The 11,094-nt window shown below is 38.6% G+C and overlaps 1 protein-coding gene across 1 annotated transcript; it reads right to left on the bottom strand.

The window, feature by feature from the left end:
* Positions 1 to 287: 287 nt before the first annotated feature.
* On the bottom strand, positions 288 to 11,043 carry wdr45b (WD repeat domain 45B). The gene is made up of 10 exons (XM_024285459.2): positions 10,645 to 11,043; positions 9,711 to 9,785; positions 8,223 to 8,324; positions 7,093 to 7,180; positions 6,918 to 7,012; positions 6,031 to 6,221; positions 5,866 to 5,951; positions 3,733 to 3,834; positions 3,529 to 3,650; positions 288 to 1,296 (listed from the first exon to the last, which is right to left on the bottom strand). The coding sequence occupies exons 1-10, from the start codon at positions 10,712 to 10,714 to the stop codon at positions 1,190 to 1,192; spliced, it is 1,038 nt and encodes a 345-aa protein (XP_024141227.1). The 5' UTR covers positions 10,715 to 11,043; the 3' UTR covers positions 288 to 1,189.
* Between the last annotated feature and the right edge of the window lie 51 nt (positions 11,044 to 11,094).

Here is an 11,094-nt window from a genome sequence, read left to right as displayed (position 1 = left end):
TTGGATATTTTCCCTGTTTTCCTTTTTTTTCCCAAATTACCCCTTTTTCTTCCCCGTCTTTTTTTCCTGTCTCCTGCTTTTTTTCCCAACTTTTCTTTTTTTAAACCTCTTTTCCCATATTTTTTTTTCCTATTTTTCCATTCCTATTTTTTTCCTTATTGTACTCTTCTTTTTTCAAATGTTAACTTTTTAACTTTTTTTTTCCTCTTCCTCGTTTTTTATATGTGAACAAACGTCTGCAACATCAGAATAATGCTGTCTTACTAACTGAACTGAGGGAATCCCGATTAGGAAAAGCAGATGTTATCTTTTTATTCACAAATTGAAATGCAGCTTTACAATCATTGTGAGTGTCAGGAAGCGGTATCGGTTTGGAGCAGAATCCTCTGACGGCGAGGTCCCGCGTCACCAGAAAACAGGAAGTGTGAAGCAGACGCAGCAAGAATGTCCGTTTGCAAATGAGACGTTGGGATCTGGATTCAAACGGATCATCCCGACTGTCAGGAAAGAAGTCGGGATGATCCGGGTTGAAGTTTGACAGTCAGATTTAAAGATTTAATCAACATTACAAATATTCTTTTTACCGTTTCAGTTTGAAAACAGCAAAAACCTTCAAATGGCGTAACTGACCCCCTAAGTAGCGAATCAGAGCGCTTTGTTCCAAACCACGCCCACTTGGCTTTACAGAGTATTGCACCAACAAGTAAGAAAACAAAAATATGTGAACTTTCTGTACAGAAAACTTCAGTCTGCCGTTTGCACATGGACGAAGGAGGTCTGATAATACTTAGGGGGCGGAGCTTCACAGATCAGGAGGAGGCGGCTCTCCCAGTCCCCTGCTGTGGTATTTACACAAACATGACACACAGACAGACGCTCCTCACACTCTGAGGGCGCCTAACGTTAGTGAAAGGGTGTTAGTCGACAAAAACATTTCAATAGATCGCTCCGCTTCGCCATGAAAACGTCTGTGAAAACTCCTCGGAAGACGTTTAAAAATCTCTCAAAAAATAGCGTTCCCTCTTTGTGTCGCGTTTGTGTCCAGATGTGCAGAGATTTTGAAATAAATCCGTAATCCTTCCATGTTTGAGGCTGCTCCTCGCTCCTCCCTCTACCTGAAGACGCTCCGGTTCTCAGAGTCCGTCAGTTTGGGAGGCGTCCAAAAGAAGAACGGCGCCGCAGCGGGGTGTCAGATCTTCTCGTCGGTCATCTCCAGGAACTGGGCGTACACGTCTCTGGAGCACTCCCCCTTCTGGTTGAAGAGGAACTTGTAGTAGCTGCCGTCAGCACAAATGGCTGCAGAGGAGAGCAGAGGTGAAACCACAGGCGGGAAACGGGCCCAAACGAACGCCAGTGCAACCAGAAGAGAGTAAAACACAAGTGACAGACATGGACAAGAATATCAGCCACTGTAGGAGAAGATGGCTGCATCTAAATTCAGGTTTTTAAATATGAAAGGAAGCAAGACTAAAAAAATCTTTAAAATCCTAAGCAAATATAAGAAACTTTAGGAAATTTGGTTAATTTGATACCAGGTCTGTAACAGAAATAAATGGACGTCTTATTAAGGCAGAGTTTCTCAGGAAAGATCAGCAATAAGTCAGAAGATGACTCAGCTTTCTCTGATGATGACTCAGCTTCCTGGAAAGGATGAGAGGATGACCTGAAGATGAACGCCTATGCTGGAGCTTCTCTGCTTTTAGCAGATCCAGAGCAGCAGAAACCAAACACTGAGTCAAACTCAATCACACAAGGGGCCAAAATCCAAAACACACCTTAGGTCACGGGCCGAACAGGAGAATCATTTATTGAACACTCTCAAACTACATTTTAAAACATTAAAAACTTAACTTTTTAATATTACTAGGAATAAAAACAGGCAGGAATATTATTCAAGAATAAAATAACATTCAATATTTTACTCTCTTTAAAAATATATTTTGTCAAAATTAGAAATAAGAACAAGATAACATCTGGAATTAATAATAATAAAATAAAAAGATCTGGAGGGCCGGATAGAATTACCCAGAGGGCCGTAATCGGCCCCAAGGCCTTGAATTTGACACGTGTTGATTAAATTGAACCTCGTTTCCACTAACCGGTCCGTACCGGTCCACTCCTGGCAGGTTTAGAACTGTGGACCGATGATGTTGCTGTACTACAGCGGTTTTTCCGTATCCAGAGATTCAGGTCGTCTTCGCTCCCTAACTACTGTAAATAAAGGGGAAATGCTGAATGTAAAGAATTTAATATTATTTGCAAGAAGATTGTGGCAGACGAAGAAGAGGACAAAACTTTCGGCTCGGATCTTGAGACGGGAAAAGCGCTGGTCGGTCGCTGGCTCTTGTTGCAATACCTTTATGCCAATCAATGGATTTCCTTGTAGCTCCGCCCTAACTGGTCCGTTGCATTTTTTTTTTTAATGGACCAACAACCAACAGGTGACCAGAAAATGGTACGAACCGGTCCAGCCTAGCAGTACATTTTATAATGGAAATGCTTAAAATACTGTACCGGTCCGGTTCAGTCCAGTCCGGTCCGCTCAGTTAAAACGAGGCATTACTCTATTTGTTGAAGTATAAGTCAGTTTTTTTGCACAGCTTGGTCAAAGGGTGCAACTTATACTCAGGTGAGACTTATTTGCATTTTTTTTGGTTAAAAAAAACAAACCTTATGTTTGTTATTTTCCCACTAACAGCCTGCAGAGGGCGCTGTAGGTGTGTTTAGGAGTATTTGCTGCACAAAAGAAGCATCAGCCTCAGTGGAATTGTTCCAAAGCGACACAGATGAAGAATTTGATGAATTTGAAACGATGTAAGATAACTTAAGCTACATAATTCAAGAACCACATTGATTTCTCTTCCTGAGACTTATGAAATTTTCTTTTTTATTTTGCTTTTTTATTTTGCTTTTATTTTTGTGACTTAATCTCAGGAGCAACTTAGAGTTTGAAAAATACAGTGGGTCAGTTTGTAAGTGAAGATTTTTGTTTTCTTGGAAACAGATAATGTGGCTGCATTTTATTGCCAAATACTGAATAGATTTGATTTCTATTGCAAAGTTTAACTTGATTTGATTTCTGGTTAAGTATAATTTATCTAATTTTCATTTTACAACCATTTTTGATTGGTTATGAAAACTCTTTTTATGTAAAGGGATTTAAACTGAACACAAAAATGATGAAATATTACAATAAACTAACCATTCATGGTCTTGATCAATTCATTTTGTGATATTAAGTAAAAAAAAGGTATGATAAGCAGATCCAGGTTTGTATGACGAGACAAATCTTCTGACTCACAATATCCAGAGTTGCATCAGAGAACACCACAGAAGAAAGAAAAAGGATGCTGAAAGCTCCTTAGAAATGTAGAATTATCCTACACTGAGAATGGAATCAGGAAACAACTAAATCTGGAGCCTCTAAGAGCCTTTAGGAGAGTCTGCAAACATCTCCATGGTGACTGGCCACAGCCAGAAGTGAAGCAGCTTTTAAAGAAGAGAGCCGAGGGCGTTCCCTCCACCTACCGATGACGGCGTTGGGCTCGGTTCCGAAGGCACATAAACACGGAGACCCCGACGGGACCTGGAACTTGGAGAAGCTCCACTTGGAGCTGAAGTATTTGGGAAGAAAACTGGCGGATGCCAAGCTGCAGAGACGGAGACACAGTCAGGGGTTTGGTTTCAGCAGCAGAAAGCCTCCCCCAGCCCCCATCTGGACAGAACACAGACCTGGACTGCTTGTTCCTTTTGGGGTCCTCTGCAGCAAAGATGTGAACTGTGCCGTGGTCGCTGGACACGCAGATGAGCGACGCGTCCTGATTGAAATTGATGCTGAGAAACACAAAAATCAAATTAAAGCATCTCTGTTAAAGACTCACTCTGATAAAATGGTGCTTTAGGTGTTTCTAACATGCTTTTCTACAGAGACTATACCCCAGAAAACAGCTTTAAAGAGAAAAATGACCTAAAACCGGAATAATCACAATTAAATTACGAAAACGTTTTTAATATAGTTCAAAAGAAGATGACTGGGGTGCTTTTTTTAAATATTTTCTATTAGGTATATCTTTTTTATTATTTTCTTTGTTTGATTGCTGAAATCAATCATCATCAATCCTAAAAGAAGTTTGACGAAAGGAGCTACGTTTTATAATCCACCATATTAAAGTTCTCCTATGACAGATGTCTGCAACCTGCAGCTCCGGAGCCACATGTGGCTCTTTTACTGCTACATAGTGGATCTTTGGTTAAAAAATAAATAAATAAATGAAAACATAAGTAGTAAAGTTTTTTAAAAAGTAAATTAACTTAAACTTTATTCAACTCATTGACAAACAGTTGAAGGACGGTATGAATCATTCAACGAGGATCCAAACAACAGGAGCCAGAATTCTCCATCAGTCATTTGTAGTTTATCAACGACACACTGACACATTTGGACTTCATTTTGAGCTTCATTTATCATAGAAAATCAATTTGTTGTCAGTAAACACAAACAGAATTCAAGATACGTTAAGTTATAATCCACTGGATTATAAAGCAGATTTTCTATTTTTAAAAACATTTAGGGATTTAAAGTGTTCACCACGGTTTTAATATATGGTAGAGGTCACTTCATGAGCTCTGATTTAGTTTTTTTTGGTTATATATTTTTTTAATTTAGGACTTTACACTTCCTACTGCATTAACATGATCCAATGGTGAAGGATGTCTTTTATTTTGAAAGGAAGTTATGAATAGATATGTCAAAAGTTATAAACTATTTCACTTTTTTTTTTTTTTTACTATTTTTTCTTCCTGTTTATGTTTTATTTATGCCTCAAAAAACACAAAAGTATATTTAAATGTATCATGTCAGTAACAAAAACCTAAATATAAATGAGTTTTATTTTTCTAAGGTTGAATGAAGACTTTGCGGCTCCGACTGGGTTTTGTTTGGAGAGAAATCGATCCGAATGGTTCTGTAAGGTTGCAGACCCCTCCCCTCTGCAATCTGGCCAATCAAAACCCACATAAAACGTGAATTTCTTTTTTCCACCCTTCTTAATTTTTATAAATTTTTGATCATATTTTTTCTGTGAAGATGATAGATATGAATTGTTTAAAATTTGGCTATGTGTGGTTTTCTGGGAAACCATAAATGTTTAGGATGTGATTGTTACACTTTTTCTACAAACGACCCCACATCTGAGAAGAAAACAGTTCTGTGGCCCTCACAAAAAACAAACGTTTGTGGACCCCTGCCCCTAAATGTCCTAAAAAGCCAGATTTCCTGATGATCTGAAGCCTCGGTTTCCAAAATCTCCTTTATAAGGGCGTGGTCATTGTGGCCCCGCCCTTTGTCCAAAGCACACGTTTTTTCTCATTCTTCTAAATAAAAAGTGTTCTGCTATAGTGTGAGCCCCACCTGGTGGCCAAACGGAACCGCCTTCCAGGAGAGGCAGAACAATTGTTGGAGCTTCTCTTTAATTTTGACAAAATATATTTTTACAGCGAGTAAAATATTCAAAGTTACTTAAGGTTTAAGTTGATTTATTCTGGAATAATATTTCTGCCTGTTTTATTTATAGTTATGTTCAAACGTTACGTTTTTAAAGTTTGAAACATTTAGTTTTAGTGTTCTATAAATGTTTATCCTGTTTGACCTCAGGTGTGTTTTGGATTTTGCCCCCTGTGCGATTGAGTTTGACACTCCTAATTAACAAACTCATTATTTATCTAATAAATTTACAGTATTTGAACTGTATCAGATTAATATGAATATATTCAAAACATAGAGTAGACAAATGTGTCTAAATGTGTAAACTCAAAATTGAACTGAATTGAGGATCGAAAGAATCAAAAACAGAAGAATGTACCCACCAGTAGATGTTAGCCGCCTGCGAGCCCCGCCTCAGCTCCTGGATGAGCTGCCCGTCGGTGGTGTCAAAGACTCTGATGAGGGTCCCCTGTGGAGACACGTGCAGGTCGGTCACGACGAATGACGCCCCCCCCCACACCTGCAGCCACACAGGAACGCTCACACACTTTCTCTGACGCCGTGGCTATCCTCGTTCCCTGAAGATTCAACGCGATGCAGCACAGCGCCCCCTCGTGGGCAGGGATGTCCACGGGCGGTTTCTCCGTGTTGGCGAGGTCTACGATCTGCACGTGGCCAGAATGCGTCCCAGGGAACGCCAGCAGGGAGTTGTTGCTGTTGGGACACAGCACGCACAGACCTGGAGGGAGGAAGAGGGGTGGTGAGAAGGAGTGCTACCACAAACGAGTATTTTATTAGTCAACTAATCACTGATTTTTTTTTTTTAGATTAGTCGACTGATCCGGTCATGAATAGAATGGTTGTAAAACATGCATCTTAACCATCATTAGCTTTAAACTAACTAAAAACTAGATATATAGCATTACCTGTGATAATGCTAGTGTGAATGCTGGAAGCTGAATTTAGCAGCTGAAGATGCTGAAATTGATAGCTAAAAATGTTGAAGCCGATAGCTGAAAACGCTGAAGCTACAATATTATTTAAATGCAAAATTAGCCTAAAAAAAAATTTTAAATTAGCCAAAATAGCTAACATGTAGCTGAAATATTAGCTAAACTAGAAAATAGCCTAAAAAAACCTTAATAAATAACAAAATAGCCCAAAAAGTTAGCAGAATACCATTATAACTTTCAACTTTACTACACTCTGACTCCATATAATATAAAGTAACGACTAATCGACTATTAAATTAATCATTGACTATTTTAATAGTCGATTAGTAATCGGATAGTCGACTAATCGACTATTAAATTAGTCATTGACTATTTTAATAGTCGATTAGTCATCGGATAGTCGACTAATCATGGCCCCCTAGTGAGACGCTTGGTGACACAAAACTTTTTTTAAAGCTGTGGAGTTGGTCCGCCTGACTGACCTTTGGGGTTGTAGCACGTCTCAAACACGTGCAGCTGATGAGGATTGTGGGTGAAGGTGAACACTTTGATCATAGAGTCCAGAACCACCACGATCCTGAAAGTGGAGCACATCCAGAACAGTGGAGTCATCTCTGCGACACAAGAACCATCATCAGCTGCTCTGCGCCGCTTTACCTGTCCCGCCGCAGCTTCACCGCTTTGACTTCTGTGGAGAACTCGATCTCGATGACCGTCTTCTTCTTCAGGTCGTCCCAGATCATCACTGAAGCAGAAATTCAGAGTTGCTAATTTCATGATTTAACTCTGTCTTAAAAGGGTATGACATCATAACTTAGGAGACAAATTCTACCATTGGAGATTTCTAAGGTTTCCCTCTGTTCCTGCAGCTCTGTTTTTTGCTGAAGAGACCAAAGTTTAACTTGAAACTGGAAATATAATTGAAGCTCAGCTGAACCAAATTGAGAAAATGTCAGAGATCTGAGGTTCATAGAAAAACCAGAAGGATTTTAAGGACATAGAAACACCAGAAGCTTCCGTTTTTACAGTTTCTGTTTGATCCATGAGGCTCATCCGATCATAAAACATCATCCATAAAAGAAGATATGTTAATGAAATCAGCAATGGAGAAAAACAATATTATACAAATATTCTAAACTGGCTTATGAAGATTAAAATGTCAGAGGATCCATATTGAGGCCTGACTGATAACACATGGACGGGTGTGATCAGAGCAGCAGTCAAAGCGGACTGAACCACATAACCTTTCAGAATACAGTATTTTTGTGACTGGAATTTTGTCTGCAGCTGGACTGACTGATCTAGACTTAAAGTCTGACTTTTCTTGAGCCCAAAAATAACTGATCTGGAGATTTAGTGGTGAACTGGACTGGATGGAATGTAAATAAAGATATGATGGAGAGCTTTGACAAAGAAAATCCAGCGTTTTCCTCCTGTCCAACTCTAAAGTGTCAAGTCTTCATGTAAAAATGAGCGTTAAGCTGTCGTAAATTCTTATCACTTGAAACATTGTTCACAAAAGCAGGTTTCCATCTTGCTCAAACGAATTAACCCTCAGGGCTTGAATTGCTCTCTAAAATGAAAGATAAAGCAGATCTCCTCTGCTAGAGCGGTATTTTTGACAGATCTTTGAATTGTAATTTCCATGTCAACAAATAAACCAAGTTTGAAACTGAATCAAAGACTTTAGCATGAAAGAGCCACTAAAATGAGTTACTATAAAAGCCTCAAATCAAAAGGTGTTCAAGATAAATGCTAAATGTCTGACATTTACAAGCCACACATACCTTTGTTTGTTGGGTATTTGGGCTTCTTTCCTCCTCCTACAAGTGCTAGGTAGTTACACCTGAAGAGCATCTCCACATGGCCAACCCCACCCTCCAGGAACTCTGAAAGACAACCACACCAACTTGAAATTTCAAAATAAACAAAAAGAGGAGGAAGCATCTCCTCCCTGTTTCAGTCTGTGAATGATTGTGGTTCATAAAAACCCGCAAAAAAAGACAAATATGGTGCAACACCCGTCAGAGGGAAAGAAAAGAAAGGCTGACCTTCAACACGTTAACCTGAGTTTACAGAAGTGACTACAGAAGGTTGTGTTTCCAGTCACATGATTTGGCAGAGGCGTTCTTTTCAGTGGAATCACAGAATTACTTAACTCTATAGTCCAAATAAAAAAAAGAAAACTCTTTCAGGAAACAGAGTAGATATTTTTGAGACAGAGAAAGAATATTTTAGGTATTTGTTAACCATTTTATTCCATTAAAAGTACCAATAGAAAGTAGGTCAAACATGCAACAGGTTTTTACTGTAATTTCCAACACAAACGAACAGCTGGAGCCTATTTTGATCCAAGAATTCAACTTAATTCAGTTCATTTAAAAAGCACCAAGTCACAACTGAGGTTTTCAAAACCTATAATCCAATTTACTCCACATAACTGAACATTAAGTTGCAATTTGGTCCAGTTCATTCCAATTAAATTATCTTAAAAACCCACTTTGATCATCTTTTGAAGTATTTTAAAGCATTCTAATTATGGTTATGACGTATTTTTAGCCAAAATTAAAATAAATAAATAAAAGAAAGGGCTGATTTCTATGACATATATTGGCAGGAGTTCATTAGGAATTTGTCTACAAGTTGTGGGCAGAACTGTTAGTGCAGAGTGAGCCTGCCCTCATTTCCCATTAACCCTTTGTTTACAAGCTCTCCTGCTAGCTTCCAGCCCCTCAAACCCCCCAACCTAACCTGAGCTATTCAGACGTACAGTTTTGAGCCAGATGAAAGCTCAGAAAAGGAAAACAAAGACGTACACGGTTCTATTTGTCTGCAAGTTGATGCGTCGGAATGGAGAGGAACAGGAAACTTTAAATTGTAGTTTGTATGTAACTACAAGTTTTTCAAAAAAGCATTTTTTCTATTTGCTCCTGATTCACAACAATCTAAATAAAAAATACTCAGAAATGTAACTTTAAGCTTTTTTTTATATGCGCCACAAGAAAATGGTAAACACGATGCTACCAGACTGGGTGTTTAATTAATAAGTTCATTTTAAAAGTTACAACTGGGATTTTCAAAGCCCTTGATCCAATTTATTCCACATAATTTATTGCAAATTAGTCTAATTGTATATTAATCAAATTAACTAACACAAAACATGGACGAAAATTACGTCCTCTGAACCAAACTAAAAATTAATATGACTATAGAGATGTATTGGGGGGAAAGCAAACATTTTTGACCCAACTCGGCACTCGTCCCTCTTTTCTTACCTTGCTTCTCTTTCTCCTTCAGGGGGTCTGTGTTGTACACACGAAATCCATTCTCCATCCCACAAGCAAAGCACCCTGGACACACACAGCACTTGTTTTACACAAACAGATCTATTAAAACGCGCTGATGTAGGCGGAAGGAGGATTTCATAGCAGGCCGTGTAATTTTGTGACACTTAAGTGGAGCTCTGAACCCGCTGCTCGGAACAAATGATTAACCTATGCTGGAATTTACGCCAAATAGGGTTTGGTAGAGGTCATATCAGGGTTAAACCACTTAAAACAAAGATTCAAGACAAAACTGTCAATGTAATATGAAAAAACTGACGTCATTGATTGATAAAACAAAATTACGACTACGTGGAGTTTTATCTAAAACAATAACTAACTTTAAAGCAGTGTTAGTCAGTTAAAAACATATGAACATCTAGACATTCTAGACACTTTTCATAAAAGACAATTAAACTGTTTTGCTTAAAAGAATAATCACAGGTGAAGTGTTTAGCATCGTCTTTTTAAGCTAGTGCTAGCTAAACAAGCTAAGTTTAAACACATCGCTAACTAGTAAAATGTACTCGTTCTATGATTTACCTATAAATATAAGAGTTTTTTGTCATATTAAAAGGGTACTAATTGTATGCATGTGCGTTGGTTTGATAATGAAGCTTTGAAATGAAATAAATATTAACCAAAGCTAACTGTTTTGAGGTTAGCCTAAATGTAGCTAAAGCTAACTTTACGTCAGTAAATTCAGTGCCTGTTATTTTCCGAATTAAGAGTACACATTGACAATTGTATACAATCTAAAAGTGTTTTTGATGGATGTTATCCTTATTATAAAACAAATTATGAGATCTGGACGCAGGGAAAGCTCGGAACGTTATAGCGCTGCAGTTGAAGTGTGTTTGGGGAAGAAAAAAAAATCACATCTCACCGTGATCCTGGTTAAATCCAGCATAAAGGAGCCCATTTCCGTGTGGGTTCGACGGCAGTAAATTCATCATTACTGCAGAATAGCAGACCACGTTATTTAGTGAATCCAATCGCTTCTGCTTTGGAAGCTAACCAGCTACCATTCCTGCCCTGTCTCCTGCGGGGTTGGTCTTCTTCTGGCTCGGGAAAAGAATCGTCAGCGAGGATCAGAGGAGGAAGTTTCCGTTCGCCTCCTGAACTAATTTGAGAACACACTAACTCCAAATGAAAGGTATTGTTGCTTAAAAATGTAAATATCAGGTGAATATTCTCACACTGTTGGAAAGGAACGGAGTTTCCAAAGGGCAGTGTCAAATATTTGTCAATGACTCTATTTCCCATCATGCCAAGTTGACGGGAAATAGTAAGCCGTCGGCTGGCTGCAATAGCATTAATTACAAGTTTCTGTTTA

Source organism: Oryzias melastigma, linkage group LG19 (assembly GCF_002922805.2).
Source record: "Oryzias melastigma strain HK-1 linkage group LG19, ASM292280v2, whole genome shotgun sequence".
In the NCBI taxonomy this organism is placed as follows: Eukaryota; Metazoa; Chordata; class Actinopteri; order Beloniformes; family Adrianichthyidae; genus Oryzias; species Oryzias melastigma.
The sequence above is the reverse complement of the archived record's forward strand: the minus strand, read 5'-3'. Positions and strand labels throughout refer to the sequence as shown.

What these genes read in the sequence shown, in the direction of transcription:
- wdr45b (XM_024285459.2), bottom strand. Translation starts at nt 10,714, where the DNA reads ATGATGAATTTACTGCCGTCGAACCCACACGGAAATGGGCTCCTTTAT. An exon ending in TGGATTTAACCAGGATCACG is followed by an intron (nt 9,786 to 10,644) that starts GTGAGATGTGAT and finishes GTGTGTGTCCAG; the next exon opens with GGTGCTTTGCTTGTGGGATG. An exon ending in CGAGCCCAACGCCGTCATCG is followed by an intron (nt 1,297 to 3,528) that starts GTAGGTGGAGGG and finishes TCTCCTCTGCAG; the next exon opens with CCATTTGTGCTGACGGCAGC.